At 38.6% G+C, this 19,433-nt stretch overlaps 1 protein-coding gene and 1 pseudogene across 6 annotated transcripts in view; one reads left to right on the top strand and one right to left on the bottom strand.

Moving 5' to 3' along the window:
* Rabgap1 (RAB GTPase activating protein 1) overlaps window positions 1-19,433 on the bottom strand; it is a 140,534-nt gene that overhangs the window by 32,100 nt on the left and 89,001 nt on the right. For all 6 annotated transcript variants that reach the window (XM_048429201.3, XM_048429204.3, XM_048429205.3 and 3 more), the window contains one exon: window positions 8,299-8,412. In XM_048429201.3, the coding sequence (XP_048285158.1) occupies window positions 8,299-8,412 (114 nt within the window). The remainder of the gene's footprint in view (window positions 1-8,298; window positions 8,413-19,433) is intronic.
* LOC125397068 (small ribosomal subunit protein eS25 pseudogene) lies at window positions 18,593-19,070 on the top strand (annotated as a pseudogene).

Raw genomic sequence — 19,433 nt, 5'->3', positions numbered from 1 at the left:
GATGCAGGGATGGTTCAACATACAAAAATGTCAACATATCCAGCATATAAACTAACTGAAAAATAAAAACCACATGGTCATCTCACTAGATGCCAAAAAAGCTTTTGACAAAATACAATATCCCTTCATGTTAAAGGTCTTGGAGAGAGCAGGGATACAAGGAACGTATACCTAAACATAATTAAGGGAATATACAGCAAGTCAACAGCCAAATTCAAACTAAATGGAGAGAAACTCCCAGTGATCCCACTGAAATTAGGAACAAGACAAGGTTGTCCACTCTCTCCATATTTATTCAATATAGTTCTTGAGGTCCTAGCTAGATCAATAAGATAACAAAAGGAGATCATAGGGATACAAAATGAAAATGAAGAAGTCAAAATCTCACTGTTTGCTGATGCTATGATCATTGAAATAAGCAATCCCAAAAATTCTACCAAGGAATTTCTATAACTTATAAACACTTCCAGTAATGCAGAAGGATACAAGATTAACTTGAAAAAACCAGTAGCCCTCCTGTACACAGATGATAAATGGGCTGAGAAAGAAATCAGAGAAACATCACACTACACAATAGCCACAAATGGCATTAAATATTTCAGAGTAACTCTAACCAAACAAGCGGAAGACTTGTATGACACTAACTTTAAGTCTTTGAGGAAAGAAACTGAAGAAGATATCAGAAAGTGGAAAGATTTCCCATGCTCTTGGGTCGGTAGAATTAACATAGTAAAAATGGCAATCTTACCAAAAGCAATCTAAAGATTCAATGCAATGCCCATCAAAATCTCAGCAAAATTCTTCACAGGCCTCGAAAGACCTCAACTTCATATGGAAAAGCAAAAAGCCCAGTATAGTCAAAACAATCCTGTACAATAAGAGAACTTCTGGAGGCATCACAATCTCTGACTTCAAACTCTACTACAGAGCTACAGTACTGAAAACAACCTGGTATTAGCAGAAAAATAGACAGGAGGACCAGTGGAACTGAATTGAAGACCTGGATATTAATCCACACACATTCAAACACTGATTTTGACAAAGAAGCAAAAAAATATCAAATGGGGGAAAATCCCATTTAACAAATGGTGCTGGCATGACTGGAAATCAACATGTAGAAGAATGAAAATTGATCCATATCTATCACCATGCACAAAACTCAAGTCCAAATGGATCAAAGACTTCAACATAAAGCCAGCCACACTGAACCTTACAGAAGAGAAAGTGCGAAGTACACTCAAATACATTGGCACAGGAGACCACTTTCTAATATAACCCTAGCAGCACAGACACTGAGAGAAACAATTAATAAATGGGACCTCCTGAAACTGAAAAGCTTCTGTACAGCAAAGGGCACGATCAATAAGACAAAACGACAGCCTACAGAATGGGAAAAGATCTCCACTAACCCCACATCAGAAAGAGGTCTAATCTCCAAAATACACAAAGAACTCAAGGAATTGGTCATCAAAAGAACAAATAATCCAATAAAAAAAACTGAGTACAGACCTCAACAGTGGAATCTAAAATGGCTGAAAATGCTCAACATCCTTAGTCATCAGAGAACTGCAAATCAAAACGACTCTGAGATTCCATCTTACACCTATAAGAATGGCCAAGATAAAAAACACTGATGACAATTTATGCTGGAGAGGTTGTGGGGTAAAGGGAACATTCTGCATTGCTGGTGGGAATGCAAGCTGATACAGCCCTTTTGGAGATCTGTGTGGTGATGTCTCAGTAAATTAGGAAACAACCTTCCTCAATCACCCAGTAATACCACTTCTGGGTATACATCCAAAGGATGCTCAATCGTGCCACAAGGACATGTGCTCAACTATGTTCATAGCAGCATTGTTTGTCATAGCCAGAACCTGGAAACAACATAAATGCCCCTAGACCAAAGAATGGATAAGGAGAATATGGTACATTTACACAATGGAGTACTACACAGCAGAAAAAAATACTCACATTTTGAATTTTGTAGGCAAATTGATGGAGCTAGAAAACATCATTTTGAGTGACGTAACCCAAACCCAAAGAACCATTATCACATCATAAGTGGTTTTTAAACATAAAAAAAAGAAAACCAGCCTACAAATCACAATCCCAGAGAACCTAGAGAACAATGAGGACCCTAAAAGAGACATACAAAGATCTAATCTACATGGGAAGTAGAAAAACACAAGATCTCCGGAGAAAATCTCGAGCATGGGGACCTTGAGAGATGGTTGAAGGGGAGGGAAGAGGTAGTGAACAGAGCAGAGAAAAATGCAGAGCTCAGTAAAAATCAATAAAATTAAGATTGAAACAAAACAAAACAAAACAAAACTTATATATTTTCAGAATAAGGGAACCAAACACCAATGAAAACGAATGGCCCAGGTAACCCATCATTTCAAAATGCCTCTGTTAGAGTCTACTCAAAATTCTACATCTACAATACCTTCAAGGCTGCTGGCTGAGATGGTCCAACCTCATGGACTACTCCAACTGAGACTTCATTATTATCCCAGTTTTCTCAAGGTTCCACCAAAGATACTAGCACCCCCGCAGACAACAAGAAGTAGTATAGAGAAAAGTGCCCACATTTCTGAAATATTTGTTATGGATGTTTGTCATCGTTTAAGGGGATTGGTTACAAGTTGTTATTGGTAATGGTCAGGAAAAAAAGCAGAAAAAAGAAGATTAACTTCAGGGGTCTTGTTCTAAAAAAAAATGGAGAGGGGGATACAGAAATAAAAGGATAGAAGGATAGATTACTGAATCCACTTTAACCTAAAAAGCAACTACTAGTCTTAAATATTTTACACTGGTATAGATTTTTGTATACTGATACAAATTTCAGGTAATTTTTTGTTAGAGCATACTGAATATATGTTCCTACTCTTGTTTAATGTATACAGCTCATTTAATAATGTAATGTACATTTCTAGTCTTTGAAAATTACTACAAACTATTTAGGGTAATAGAGAAATATAAGTCAGTAGTAAATCGCTTATTAAAATCAAATCTATATTTTCAAGGTTATACACTGATGTATTTATATAGATAGACAGATTGATAGATGATTTTCAAACACTTCAAAGACCTATAAAACATGGTATTTAATATGTTTAATAACCTAAGGCTTTTTATGAGAGTGAGACATGTCTGCTCCAGACAGGACCCATTTACTTCAATAGACAATGACAGGTATCAAAGAAACTTTGCATGGAGTTTGCTTTCTTTATAGCAAAAGCTAGTCATTTAGGCAAAGAAATTTCCCTTGTCTTAATTGCTGACATTATGCTGTCCATGATAACAAAAAAAAAAATTATAGTCAGGTGGTGGTGGTGCATGCCTTTAATCCCCTTACTCAGCAGGCAAAGAAAGGCAGAAGATCTCTCTGAGTTCAAAGCCATCCTGGTCTACAGAACAAGTTTCAGAACAGGTTTCCAAAACTACAGAGAAATCCTGTCTCGCAAAACAAAAACCAACCAACCAACCAAACAACCAAACAAACAAAAAACATCAAAAAGTATGATAACAAATTAAATTAGATATGAAACTTTAGACATATAAAGATAAAATAGATAACAGAATATTTTCTCTGATTTTTACCAAATACAAATTGTCTAGATTTTTAACTGTAATTCCTACTTGATACCTGTTTTGTTGAATGTGTTAAATTATATTAAAAGTTAAAAAAACTTCCGTTTTATTTAGACCAAAAGGGGGAAATGCTGTCGGATAATCATTCTGTATATTTATGTATGCTATGCTGTGATTGTTAATAAAGAAGCTGGCTGGCCAATAGCTGAACAGAAAACCTGACTAAGGACACTGGGTAAAAGAACAGAGTTAGTGGAGTCACAAGGCAGACATGGGAGAAAACAGGAGCAAGATTAAAGAGAGGTAATACTATGTGGCAGAATGTAGATTAATAGAAGTCGGTTAATTTAAGTTATAAGAGTTAGCTAGTGTCTGAGCATTTGTAATTTGCATTGAGTCTCTGTGTTGGTTATTTGGGAACTGGTGGGAGGGAAAGAAAAGGCCACCTATAGTTGACACTTCTTTATTTTCTTACCTTCTGTGTACCAAGATTCCTGTGTTCTAAGAAAGGAATTTAAAATTAGGTGTTTTAGAGTTTGTCTTTTCGGCAGATGAGAAACCAGTGTTGATCAGATGATAGGTTAATATGTAAGCATATTTCATCATTAGCTTTTAGAGACACCACAGCTTTACAAACACATATCATTCTATCCTCATAAAGTGAGGTGGAATTCACTGTAATTTTATTAGGCTTACTTTTTCCTTATCTGATGAGAGGGCTACATGAGCATGTATCTTTTTTTTTTTTTTTTTTAAAAAAAAACAAGATACAAAACAAGGGCTTTAGAAAGAAACTATTCATAATACCAGGAGGCACACCACCTTCCACAACTCAAGTTAATAAAAATTAATGTTAAGAGTCAATATTGCTAAGAGTGTATTGAAAACTACCATGGCAGATAGCTAACCCTTCTCTGGGAAGCATTTGGTATCATCAGCAATTTATCAGTTACAGAGTCAGAGGCTTGTGTTTGTCAGTTTTGCTGGATCTTTAGCACATCATTTATACACACTACAAAATGTCATAATGTTGACTTACTGTCCTCACTCAGCCTTCACAGACAAAGGGCTAAGCACAGTTTAAGCAATTTTATGTAATAGAAAGAAATATATACATGGAATCTCCACAGGTACAGTACAGAGGAGAACATACTGTTCAGGTTGATCAGGGACCAAATGAAGGCGCATAGGTACTGAGTACATGAGGGGCTTGGGAAACACTGGGGATGAAGAAGAGGACAGGCCATTTCATTAGCTCATGGCTACTTAAGGATCACCTGCAACATGCTCAGCAGTATGCCAAGTGCTACTGTCCTTGAACAGTGAGGGAATTCTGACAAATAAAATAAATCAAGCCATGTAAAGCAAGAAGCTCATTTGGTGAAGCAGGAGTAAATCATGAACCAGGATATATTACAAAACATCACCAATGCTAAGGTAAGAAATTCAGAAGCAGAAAATGAACTCAAGTATTATTTCATTCTACTGTGTTAAGACTGCAGTACTCAGGATTTCTGTGGAGGCTGTGCAAATGAGTGCAGTTTTGCTGTAAACAAGAAGCACATTTTGGAGTAAACATGAAAGCAAGCTAGACCCCAGAGGTTGGGTGACTAATTCAAGGCAGTTATTATTATTATTATTATTATTATAAAACTGCAAGCAACATAAGAGGGAATAATGGGAGGGAAGTGCAACTCTATGGGTCACCAAGCACATCAATCAACCTGAGGATGTGACATGGAGGAAGGAAGACTGACTGCCACTGAAAGAGATGCAGCAGCTGAGTGGAGGTCTTGATGGACTCCGACACTGCCAGCTGCATGAAGGCATTTAGGGACATCTTGATATAGATTCACCTGATACTGGATGGCTGAGATGAACAATAGTCTAACTTTGGGTCAAGATTTTTGAATTTTATTTTGAAGTATTAAAGAACAGATGAAGCAAAGTGGAAAGAGGCTGATGTGAAGGGAATACACAGAAATTCATCACAATAATCAACTTCTGCATAATCAACTTTGTTCCACAATTCTGACAGAGATTAACTGGCACCTAGGAATTCACAAGTCAGCACAGATTTGGGCACATCTTTCCAGTAACCTCACAGGGGCCATGTACAGCTGTAGAATTCCATCTGAGTACCAGGGGAAGGTCTCTGTGGGAGGGCAGGCAGCAAGAGAGAAAACGGAGTTACTGATGAAACTGAGAGGTTTGGGAGGATAGCCAGGAGGGGAAGAGTCAAAGGCAGGGAGCTGTAGGGAAATTAAGATATGGGAACTGGGTACAGAAGTGTGTGGCAGAGAAGGTGGGTGGTGGGATGCACTCTGGGAACTCAGCCACAAGGTGGGGAATGGCTACATGAACAATCGAGATACAAGATACAAGCGGCTAAATGACCTAAACAAATTACAACAGAATCACAGTTTGAGTGCTATGGAGAAATTACAGAACAACTTCTTTAAAGTCTAACTGTCCTCAATAATTCCAATCACCTAGTATGTCACTAGAAAGCCTTTTATTGCTAGCCTGTCCTAAAATCAGCCGGTAGTTTTTTCTTTTCAATATTAAGTGGAAGTTCTTTAAGAGTTTATCTTGTGCCTTGCCTGGATACACTACAAAAACCAAAACAAAACAAAAACACTTAATTCTGAGAAGGAAAAGATAAAAGACTGGCTCTGCAGTCAGGACCAGACTGAAAAGGTCTGGTCATGGCCTCTTCTAGCACTGTAGCTCTGATGTCCATTACTTACTCTCTATCTGTAACTGATTACAACCATCCAGGCAGTGGTGGCACAAGCTTTACTCCCAGCATGTGGGAGGAAGAGACAGGCAGATCTTGAGTTCAAGGCCAGCCTGGTCTACCGAGTGAGTTCCAGGACAGCCAGAGGTAAACAGAGAAAACCTGTCTCAAAATACCAAACAAATAAACAAAAAAGATTACAACTGAAAACATGAATGCAGATGCTTATAGAGCCAGAGGACTTCCAGTAGCCAGCAGACTTCCAGTACTGCTCCTTCTGCGGTATTTAGGCACAGACCCAAGGCACCTGAATGGGCACTGGCACTTCCTGTTGCTGGACCAAGTCCACAGAGCCAACGTCAGCACTTAGAATGCGCAGAAACATTCCATAGCTCCCAGGAGTTTACAAACCAAAAATTGAAAAGTCTAAATATGCCTTCTGAAGGTTCAGAATGGCACTGCTTTTGCTCTGTTTATTATTGAACACTGAGAACTTTGACTTGATAAGTGTCACATTTAGCTACACTGGATTCAGTTATTTTTTTTTTTTTTATCTCTTTTGGGTTTTCAAACATAATCTTCCTCAGATTTGTCCTTTGACAATTTCATGAATGTATATAATACACACTAATTACTTTCTCCCCAAGCCCTCTTACCTCCCACACCGGTCAATACTCTCCTCCTGACCTACTGCTTGAACTAGGATTCTGTATGACCATAGGTTTGCAACTCTCCATTGGAGCCTGGCAGGCTCACCAGTGGGTCTTTCATAGGTACACAACTGAAGAGGACTCACCCACTCCCAGAATCTTCAGTGGTGTAAGAGGTCCTTCTGTTTATGTGTTGCTTTCATTGGTTAATCAATAAAGAAACTGCTTAGACTGGTAGGGCAGAACTTAGGAAGGTGAAGAAAGAAATGAATTCTGGGAGGAAGGAAGCAAAGTCAGAGAGAGAGCTGCCATGGAGCTGCCAGGTCAGACATGCTGAATCTTTCCCGGTAAGCCACGACCTCGTGGTCACATACCGATTATTAGAAATGGGTTAAATCAAGATGTGAGAGTTAGCCAATAAGAGGCTTGAACTAATGGGCCAGGCAGTATTTTAATTAAATAAATTTCTGTGTGGTTATTTCGGGTGTAAGTTAGCCAGACGGCTGGGACGACAAGCAGCCTGCTCGCTCCTCCTGTTACATTTCAGTAGCTAATCGTTCAGTAGGGAAAAGTAGGGTCCCATAAGTCCTACCCTATCCATGACTGGCTGTTACCAGGGACAGTCCTGTGCAGGCCAGTGGTTATGAGTTCGTAATGCAATGGCTATGGTGTGCCAAGAAGATGGTATTTTCTGTCCCTTATCTTCTTTCTGGCCTCTCTTATGTTCTGTTTTCTAAATGGCTGAGAGTAACTTTCAGCATAACAGCATGACCTACATGAATGCAGATGCTTAGAGAGCCAGAGGACTTCCAGTAGCCAGAGTTCATGGTTGTGAGCCAGTGGGTGTGGGTGTGGGTGTGGGTGCTGGGAACTGAACTCAGGTCCTCTGGAAGAACAACGTGTGCTGTTAAACATGGAGTCATCTCTCCAGCTCATTATTTCCTGATTTTTGATAACTCTAAAACAGCATTATCTATGGCTTTCCATTCTCTTTTTTGCCGTTTTTTTCTTTCTTTTCCAGTTTTGAACACTGAATAACAAATTACTCTTTGTAGACAGCGTGGTGGAATGCATCTGTAATCTTATGATTTGGGGACAGGAGGCAGACGAACAGGAATTTAAGGTCAGCCTCGGGTATAGTGAGACTGAAAATAGCTAGACAACATGAGGCCCTGTTTCAAAAAAAACAAAATAACTCAAAACAAAAAGCCTCAAACAAGCCCAAATTACATTTTGATGTTTGTATTTTATGTAATTTCAAAAAACCAGAACCGTCATTCAAAACCAATACTTTTATATTTTAATATGAAATACCTTGCATATTTTATATAAGGAATCTTGTCCATCTCCTCCTGTGTCCTTGAAGTAGTCATGAGCTGGAAACGTGCGGTTAATATCTCTTGTGATAGCACTGTCTTGGGGAGACTCCTGTAGAAACAGAGAGGACCAGGAATATTAAGAAGATAGGTATCCCTTTGGAATTATACAAAAGGGTCCCATTATTTATGTACCTCAGTGCTGCAAGGTCAAACACATATCCAAGCCTGTACTTACTGCCTCTTCTGGGACTAAGCCCTCAAAAGAAGTATAATGAGGGTGGGCAAGTTAGAAGGAAAGTGCCATTTCATTCCACACGCCTCCTGCCATATTCCCTACGCATGGTAAGAAGTGAGGCTAGTGACCTTCCTGTTGTATAAAGGAAAATAAGCTGCTAAAAAGTGGTTTCCCACAGAAAAACATTCAAATTACTTCAAAGGAGAGGGCAAAGGGCTTCTGATAGAAAAATGAAGTAGAAAAGGTAATGCTAATCAAAGTTCATGTCCATTCCCAAATGGAAATGGTCCAAGGCCCTGTATGTGCATTCCTTTCATGTGTAGTGGAACTGGGATTACAGACTGTTCTAAGCTACCATGTGGATGCTGGGAATGGAACCCAGGTCTTCTAGAAGAGTAGTTGGTGGTCTTAACCTCTGAACCCTCTCTCCATCCATGGTCCAAGGCCCCTCCCCTCCCCTTGCAGTTTTCATCTATCTAGTGCTCTTCCCACTGACCAATGAAAACATGCTGAATTTCTGAGGCCTGCAAAAACAATAACAAACTGGAGTCCCATGGGTCCCACTGGCTTAAAATATTTGGTCTTACAAAATTTGCTAAGGAACTTGGAATGAATCCATTTGATTTAAACTCCTCTCCTAAATTCTAATGATGACAAGTTTAATAAGTTCTTATCAGAATAATTATATTACAAATCTCACAAAATTCTAAAAACAATTCCTTGTCCTCAACAATGTGATCTGAGAGATTTGGGTACTGATTTTCAATGCACACACCTGCTGTTGTGAAGTACTTATACATGCTCAGCCCCCAGAACCACTGACAGACTCTGCCATAACTGGAAATGTCCTTTTGAATACTTATCTTTCACGTTGTAATTAATGTTAACAGTATTTGCTGCAATTTAAAAAGTCAATTCTTAATAAGTCTGTTTGTTTCTATATATTCAAGTGTAGGAACAGTTTAAATGAAATATTGTAAATAGTTGTATTTGTCTCTTGTATTTTAAGCAACAAAATAAGACAATTTAAGTATCTCAGAAACTACACACATACATATTGACACATTAGGCTGGCTAAAATTAAAGCACCAAGCATTGGTGAGGTAATGCAACAACTGGATCTCTTAAAAATAATGACAAGTCTATATACCATGCAATCACTTTGGTGAATTATACAGCATACCCAGCATCTACAAGTTTGATATCATTTGCTAAGGAAAGAAATAAGAAATACACGGAGAAATGAGTGACTCTAAAATCGAAGTGAAAAACCTTCGATAAACCTGGACTATTTTGTAATGCCAGAAAATTGAGAAACAAAACAAAACAAACAAACAAACAAAACCAAATGCTTTTTTTTATTATTACCACAAACCAAGCCAACCAACTGATAACAGTAATGCTATCAGCAACAAAATACCTATATTAATGGAAGTATGTCAGAGGAACACTGACAATAAAAAATGTTCCTAATGACTTAAGCCAAATAATTTAAGCAACCAAAGGATATGGTAATTATTGAATTCTATCCTTGAATATAAGAGAAATATCCATGAGTCTCTAAATACAAAAATAAATGATGGATTAAATAAATAAATGGGGTAAAAAGATAAATCACCCAGGTAGAATTTCAAATAACTTATGTACATACTATGTTGTCAAGGAAGTGAGAATGGACAGTCCTGCTCTGGAGGACCGCAGTACAGTGATGGAATGGGAGGTGCAGTATACAACAAAGACCAGTATTAACAGTGTAAGTCATTCTACCACCAGGCACTCTGCATGTTGTGAAAATGGCTTTTACTTTGTATCTGCTCCCTTCAAATTCATAACTTCATGAGAAAAACACAAGACAACTTCCTGAAGGACATTATACAAAATGCTTGACCAGTATTCCTTAAAACCACCACATAATTCTTGTTCCTTTCATTAAGGATGTCACTAACAACCAATATCTAGAGACCACATGTGGTTGATTTCTAGTGACTTCTCTCTTAGCTCCCACCATGATGCTTGGTGTGGGTGTAAGAGTTGAGCTCTTTTCATTTTAAGGCTCCTTTAAAACAGTATGTGGATTAAAATTTAAGGAAATTATAACACATGGTATTTTCTTGTCCTCAGGTCAAAATTATGTATTAGTTCAAGTCACAGTAGTCCTATACGCTACTCTTTCTGGATGTCTATTTTTATAGTTCACTGTGAGAACTGGGTGACTGGGTAACTTCTCAGGATTAATAAGGTACTGGGAACTGGAGGATGTCCTTTGAATACATACTCTTTGTAAACTAGGGTTGAAAAATAGAAAGCTAATAATGGTAGGAAGAAAAAGAAAGTACCCAAACAAAAGAAATGCCATGGAAAGCTGCCATGTGAAATAAAGAGCAGAGAGGATTGGATTTCCCAAGTGGTTTGTTGCCCAAATACAAAAGTTCTCAAGAATAACTCCAAACGTTATAAATGCCATAAAATTGTATGTAACACTTAATAAAAGAGAAAAGCACCCCACTCAAATACATTATTTATTCATGAGACAGAGTCTCACTACATAGTTCAGGCTGGCCTCAGCCTTCTGGGTGCTGAAGAATACAGGTGTGTGCCATCATACTTTGCCGATGTCCTGTCTATGTGTTTTTATGAATGAAGTGTATCGGTTGCATATCCTTGGTGTATGTGTGTGTGTGTGCAGGTAAGCATGTGGCACAACATGTATGTGGAAGTCAGAAATCTAGTTCTGAGAGTCAGTTCTTGCTTTTTACACTGTTGAGGCAGAATCACTTATTTCTGCCACTACTATGGACTTTAACCTAGCTGCTCTGAGAGCTGCTCTGAGAGCTGTATGCTGACTCTGCTGCCTCTACCACCCTCTCACATCACCACAGGAGCACTAAGATTACAAACTATTGCCTTCAGCTTTAAAAGTAGATTCTTGAGTATCTCCCTGAGATCCCAGGCTATTGTAACAATGCTGGTACCTGCTAAGCTGTTCCTTCAGTCTTGAACTCCTTTTCAAAAAGTCAAGTATAGCTTTTGTTTGTTTGTTTGAAACAGGGTTTCTTTGGGTAGCCCTGGCTGTCCTGGAACTGGATTTGTACAACAGGCTGACCTCAAACTCACAGAGAACTGCCTGCCTCTGCCTGAGTGCTGAGAGTAAAGGTGTGAGCCACACCACCCACTGGCTTCAGCTATAGCTTGTTAAAAGTAGTTAAAAGCTGATGAGATATAAGCCCAAAGAGAAAAAAGCAAAACTGAAATTTAAGTGGTATTGAAGATAGAGAGCCTCACTCTGTGACTGCCTGTGAGTCCTATCATTTGTACTTTTGCTGTATATTTACAGTAGGGCTGACCAGCTGGGGATAGAACTCAGCCACAGAACACTCGTGAGCCCTGGATGCAATCCCTATCACTGAAAATGATAGAAGGAGGGCTGACTGAGAGAGTAAATGAACAACAAGAAAAAAAAAGATGTTATGGTATTGGGGCAAACCAAAAACCTGAAATGTCGTTAAGACTTATTTTAGTTGTATATATCATATCTAATAAATAGCTTTTCCAATTTGACAGAGTTTAAACACGATAAAAACTAATGTAACAGCTTTGTCTGTTAACATCTTAATACTATATCCATGTTAAGAATGTATCACAAGAATTCTAATAAAAAAGAAGTTATGAATAGTGATTGTATGAAATACATTGTTGGTATTTATGAAAGAGTTGAAAAATCCCTAAGGCTTTCCACTAAGAATATGTGTTCTTCTATTACCGTGAGAAACACCATCATCAAAAGCAATCTGTGAGAAAGGAGTTAGACATCCTGATGTGGGATTCCCCTCTGAATGCTATGAATAGGTTTTACTACCATTGGTTAATAAAGCTTTTTTGGGCCTATGACAGAGCAGAATAAAGCCAGGCGGGAAATCCGAGCAGATATATATATATATAGAGAGAGAAAAAGTAGGCGGAGTCGAGGAGACGCCATGTAGCTGACAAAGGAGACAGAGGTCTGATCCTTACTTGTAAGCCACAGCCTTCTATCAACACATAGATTAATAGAAATGGGTTAATTTAAGATATAAGAGCTAGCTAGAAATATTGGTCGAGCAGTGTTGTAATTAATATAGTATTTGCGTGATTACTCGGGCATGAGCAGCTGGACACGAAGGAGCAATCTCTGTCTACACCTCCCATTCACAGTCTATCCCTGAGAAGATAGGTAGGGCAAGAACCTGGAGGCAGAAGCTGAAGCATAACCCACCAAGGAACACTCTTCAGCCTAGGTTTTTGTTATAGTATCCAGGACTGCACTGTCTGCACTGGGTTTGGCCCTCCTATATCAATCATCAGTGAAGAAAATACCCCTACAGATTTGCCTACAATCCACGAAGAGGCATATTCCCAACTGATGTTTCCTCTTCCCAAATGACTCTAGTTTCCTCTTGCTAAAATACTCCAGTTTGTGTCAGTTGACAATAAAACAAACAAACAATAATAAAAACCTACCAGCAGGGCTGGAGAGATGGCTCAGAGGTTAAGAGTACTGGCTGCTCTTTCATTGGACCCAGTTTGATCCCCAGCACCCCATCCATGGTGGCTCACAGCTGTCTGTGACCATAGTCACAGACATACAAGCATATACACCATCAAAAACACCAATGCACTTAAGAATGAAAATAAATATTCAAGATAAAAAAAAAAGCACAGTAAATATCCCCCCCGCCCAAAGGTTTCTCTGTGTAGCTCTGGCTGTCCTGAAACTTGCTCTGTTGACCAGGCTGGCCTTGAACGCACAGAGATCCGCCTGCCTTTGACTTCTGAGTGCTGGGATTTAAAGGTGTCTGCCAACACTGCCTGGCTTAAGTGGACACCTTTAATTTCACTAAATCATAATTACTGAAATCTATTTAGGCCATAATTGTCTTAGTCCTCACAGTACCATCTCACTAAATTATGCCTGCAGGATGCTTTGAGGCTGTTTACAGGAAGGGAGGGAGGGAAGAAAGGAAAGGACAAAATATAGCACTTGTTATAGGACCTTTACATTTCATGTAAGGATATTACTAATGCTCTTGTAAAAGACTATCTTCTAAGAATTATAATTACTTCTGTTTCATGGAAAGTGATCCAGTGCCCACTATCTTTTCATTGTCAAAACAAGAATCCTAGAAATAAATGTTAACTAATGGGCTCATTTACTAATAATAAAAACTAAAAAACAAAACAAACACCTCCATTGATGACACGAGCTTTTAATACTTAATATATACCTTATGTAGCTATGCAATGCATGCTTATTGGTCCCTTCATGGCTGGCACTACTGTTCTTTAAGTCCTTACTTGCCTTTCACTTAGGAACCATGGGATTTCTGTCCTTCAGTGTTATTCTTCCACACCAACAAATAAGAGGGGATTTTTGCAGAAATCAAACATGATGGATAGTAGAAACCAATTTGTTGATAGAGACTGCTTTTCAGACATATTTTGGAGAACTGTTCCCTTAAAGGGTTTGGGGTGGGGGAACCCATGATGACAATAAAACCATAAGAATTGAAAGTTAACAGCAGAATTTAAAAGCTGAACCAAAGAGAGACAGGAAATTGAGTTATACAGATTTAAAAATATAAAACACTTTACAGACACTCAGTAGTTAATGTTTCAGTTTTCCTTCCAAAGCTCCATTACACAAACCCAGAGCAGCCTGGAGATCCATTTCCATGACCACAGAACACTACGGTAACTGGAAGCACTTCAAAACACGGTCACAATTGTGTGGATTCTCCATCTGGGTTTTTGACAAAATGTAGTTGTTCTACTTAGACAACACCACAATGGCTAGGACTTAAACCCTATCATAGGTAGTTCTGTCTGTGTATTGCCTCTCTTTTCCTAATTTAATTTTCATAACCTTGGGGCGGCTACTTACCTAAGCAAAACTTTGTAGTGCTTACTTATAAAACCTAAGTGATACAAAACATAACCTATTTGGGCCAGGCAGTAGTGGCACACACCTTTAATCCCAGCACTCGGGTGGGGGGCAGAAGCAGGAGGATTTCTGTGAGTTCGAGGCCAGCCTGGTATACAAGCCCTAGTTTCAGGACAGGCTCCAAAGTTACAGAGAACCCCTATCTCGAAAAAAAAAAAAAACCAAAAAACAAAGCAAAACAAAAAACAACAACAACAAAAATTTAACCTATTTGCTTCAATGGGTTTATAAGAAGTAAAGAAACACTGTGTGGAAGGAAGTGGTAGGCCTAGGCCTGGCACATCCGTAGTCACCCTTCCCACCAGATTTGAAGTTGATGTTGTTGGCCTATTTCCAATCTTGGGGAAGAAGCCAAGAGAGAAAATGTGTACTTGGCATGTTTTCCTGTTTGGGACTTACTGCCTGGTCTGGGGAGGAGGAACTCTGCAATCAAACAGTAAGCAATTCGATCACAATCTATTGTATGTTATCAATATCATACTTCATTGTAATCAAATTAATTTATAAAGAAGATAAATAAGATGGAAAAACTGACACTTTAAATATAAATGATAGAGTAAGATTTTTTTTGTTTTCTTTTAGCCTATCATCTATAACTGACCCAAACACTGTAGAGCTCACAAAGAAATACTTGTGCAGGCTAGATTTGTTTTAAACCAGTCTTTAGGGCAGAAATTCATTTCAGATTTTCTATTCTCATGTCACATTTAGTGGGTTCTTCCATTTCAGGACAACAATTAGAGTAACTTCAAATGCCTCTGCCTCTTCACTCGTTCCCAAAATTCAATAAAGCAAACAACCATCCCCAAATATGGAACACAAAAAGATGGCCATATATGAAGACCTACAGAAACTAAACTCAGCAAGCCTGTTCTAGAAATGCCTGCCAATAAGCAGTTCTGATCTGTATGAATAGTTAAAACTACATCAACTGACAGTATAGTTCTATCTATGGCAGACAATATAAGAGGAAAGTAGCCAACTCTCAGAAAAGATGGTTCCATACTTAATAAAATAATGAACCACTGTCACATTGTTTCAAACCAAATATGGCATTATAATGCCATTCTAAAAATAAATCTAAGTCCCATGCGACATGTAGTCTTTTAGCTATGTCCATTTCCTTTGAGGGCTCAAGTTTCCCACAGGAAAATTGACCAATGTCTGGCAAAACTGCCCCAAATCATGTATAGATAAGGCATAAAAGCTAACAACATTGTCAGCCTTTTCCTGCTTGGCTATTATTAATTCTCCTGCGTAGCAACCCTTCTGGAGAGCCCAATGGCCAGACATGCTGAAACTGTTACTGACAAAACTGATCCAGGCAGAGTCATTTTGAGTAAAAGAGTAGGTGATGGTGAAGGTGGAAAGTCATGATTTAAATTAGGAGGCACAAAGCTATATGTAAAGTCATATTCTATACAAATGTTTTTGGTAACTATAAAGACTTCTAAACACTTATTTCAATTTTATTTCTATCACCCAGCAAAGTACACATCAAGTAGCAAAGTTAACAGCTTAGCATTATTGTATTGTTGCATGTGTAAGCTTAAAAATCTTATAGAGCATCACGTTAAGAACGAAGTCCTGGGCTTGGTGCTGCATTGCAGACCTTTGACTCTAGTACCAGGAGTCAGAGGCAGGGGGGTCTTTGTGAGTTCCAGGTCAGCAAGGCCTATGCAGTGAGTTTCAGGCAAGCTAAGGAGTTATTAAGTGAGATGCATCTCAAAACCAACCAACCAACCAACCAACATCACCAACAATAAAATAACTAAATAACTTGGGTTCTGTGAGAAAGTTGCTGCCAAGTCTGATGCCATTTCAATTCCTTGGGGCTCACACAGTAAAAGAGGAGAACTAACTCCTCCAGGCTGTTCTCTGACCACTATATTCCCACTCAACCCCTACAAATACACACAATACACAGTGCATAGTACATAACAAACCTGAGCCCAAGTTCTATATTCCTCAAGTTATGTTTTTATATAACCTAATACACTCAGTTGCAATTACTAAAATGTTTCTTTTTTAACATTCAACAAATTATTTCAAAAAGTGTGTTTCCTCTGGAAATAATGTCTTGAGTCAAAGATTCCGGAGTACAACAAGAGCTACACAGCTGTGAAACTGCTGTGTTCTTTCAAGTGGAATCTCACAGCACTATGCTAACTCCTTGCCCTGGAGCACTGTGTTAAACGAGAATCTGATAAATAAACAATGAACAGTACTGGTCACAGGACCTCTCCAGACTGTTGTGAACAGCATTCCGATCCAGAAGGTCTGCACTCACACACGTGTATAGGTCACCCGTGTGTCAGCATTTTAAAAATCATATACTTTTATATAGCTTTTAAGGAAAACTGTGTTCTTGAGATCAAATAGATAAAAAAAAATCTTATTTAAGTTTTTGACTTTTCTGCTTTAGAATTAATCTTGAAAGAATTGTCAAGAAACAACTATTTAATATTTAAAGGCTATTTTGTTTCATCACTGATATATGAAACTGCTAACTCTACTCCATCGAGCTTGGTTAAGCAGGCTGGGGACCCATGTAGCTCTGCTTTTTAGCTCTTGGGGTTACAGGCTGAGAGTCCCAACTCAGGCCCTCATGCTTGTGTAGTAAGCGCTTTACTTAGCAAGCCATAACCCCAGTCCCCAACATCATTTTTTAAAGTATCATTAAGATGATACCTGTTTACTATATTTCTGCCTCAAATCTTCTTGGTTCTTACTGTAAGCCAGAATTTTCCAATGCAGTGCATGTACAACTCAATGTTCCCAAACAGAGAGTATCAACCCTTCTGCAAAATATTCTCTAAAAGCAAGAAAAGATACATTAGACTTCAGTACAAAGGAACTGCAGCAGAACATAAGAGCAGGACTTTAGGGATCTGAGGGTGTGTCGATTTTAGCAGAAGTCATTTCACTAAGCACGTTTCCCACACACACAGGATGCAACAGCATCCCATTTTCAAAATAAGTCTAATCAAGGAGCATTATCCCATCTTATAAAATAGAAAACTCAGAGCCTCTAGTAATCTACTTCACAACCTTCTTTATCTGAGAAACAAAAACAAACAGATTTAATAATATAAATTTATCCTGGTAACAAAAACTGCTTTCAGAATCTTACTGTCATCTTGAAGGGACTATGCTGGCTGTCACCTCACTCAAAGATGAGGACTGTTCTCAAGTTCAGACAGACTAAGACAGCCTAATCAGCTGTCAGAGATGAACTCTTAGGTTGGGTTCTCATTTTACTCTCAGTGTTCTATAGGTTGTAACACATCTTCAATACAGTCACTCTAAGTAGAAAAGGTTTCAATTCCTCCAAGTATGCTGTAAAAAAGGAAACTCTTAAAACTGAAAAAGGTTACCACTGGTGAGAGGCCCAGTAAGTAAGGCTGTTTGCTGCCCAGCCTGAGAACCTGAATGGATTCCTGGGATCCATTGTGGAAAGAAAAACTGACTATTGCAGGTTGTCCTCTGACTTCTGTACTTGAACCATAGTATTTGTACGTGTCGATGCGATGCACGCATATGTACACACATGTATACACACAGATAATAAGCAAGCAAAGAAACATTTTCTTTTTAAAAAGGGGGGGTACTTGAATCGGATCCTGCTCCACAAGAACCAGCAAAGTAATGGCTTTCTTTTTAGGGAAAGAAATTTTAGAAATAAATCAAGTTATTTCTATAAATAGCAGTTTGTTACCAAATACTGCCTTGCCAATTCAATTCATTATTTAAAGTGGATGGAATTTTAAATTTTACTTTTATATTTTGAGCAGATACAATAGAAGATTCCTTTGGAAACAAGTCACTAAGCTTATCATTACATGATTATAGTCATAGTTATTTACAAAAGAACAATCCTTTATTTCTTTTAACCTGCAGAGGGTTTTCACATGCCATATACACTATTTGATAAATTGTAGATCAATTTACTAGGGTCTTACTGACTTCTGTATTTCCTTAATCTTGCCCATACTTTTTTTTTTAATTTTATTTTTTAAAAAAGAAAATAGTTTTTTTCCTGACATCTTAGGGAGGCTGCAGTGGTTGTCGCCTCTCTCCGAGCTTCATCATGATGTCTAAGGATGACAAGAAGAAGAAAGATGCCAAAAAGTCGGCCAAAAAAGACAAAGACCCAGTAAATAAGTCCGGTGGCAAGGCCAAAAAGAAGTGATCCAAAAGGCAAAGTTCGGGACAAGCTCAACAACCTAGTCCTGTTTGACAAGGCTACATACAACAAACTCTGTAAGGAAGTTCCCAACTATAAATTTATTACTCCAGCTGTGGTCTCTGAGACTGAAGATTCGCGGTTCCCTGGCCAGGGCAGCCCTTCAGGAGCTCCTTAGTAAAGAACTTATCAAGCTGGTTTCACAGCACAGACCCCAAGTAATTTACACTAGAAACACAAAGGGTGGAGATGCCCCAGCTGCTGGTGAAGATGCATGAACAGATTCAATCAGCTGTACATTTAGAAAAATAAAACTTAATTACATCAAAAAAAAAACTATCTTTTTTTTTCATTTTGCATACCAACCCAGTTCTCACTCCCTCCCCTCCTTCTATTCCACCTCAGAGAGGGAGAGGCACACTGCTTTGGGGAAGGTCCAAGGCCCTCCCTACTATCTGCCAGCTGGATACTTTCAATGTCACTATTATGTATGGAGGGTGTGGGGTAAGGATGGTAGAAGGGCACAGACATACAGAAAAGACCCCTCCCAGGGCCCATGCACTACCTACACATTCCAGGCAACACTTGGCATTCTCTAACTACCTCCATCCCAGCACAACAAACACCTAGATCCCTACACAGACATCTGCTTTTCATACATTACATCCCATGATGTAAATTCCTTTTCATGATATAAAAGAATGCTTTTTAATAGTCTTGTCTTCCTCTTAA

This window comes from Myodes glareolus, chromosome 21 (assembly GCF_982192425.1).
Source record: "Myodes glareolus chromosome 21, mMyoGla1.1, whole genome shotgun sequence".
NCBI lineage: Eukaryota > Metazoa > Chordata > Mammalia > Rodentia > Cricetidae > Myodes > Myodes glareolus.
The sequence above is the reverse complement of the archived record's forward strand: the minus strand, read 5'-3'. Positions and strand labels throughout refer to the sequence as shown.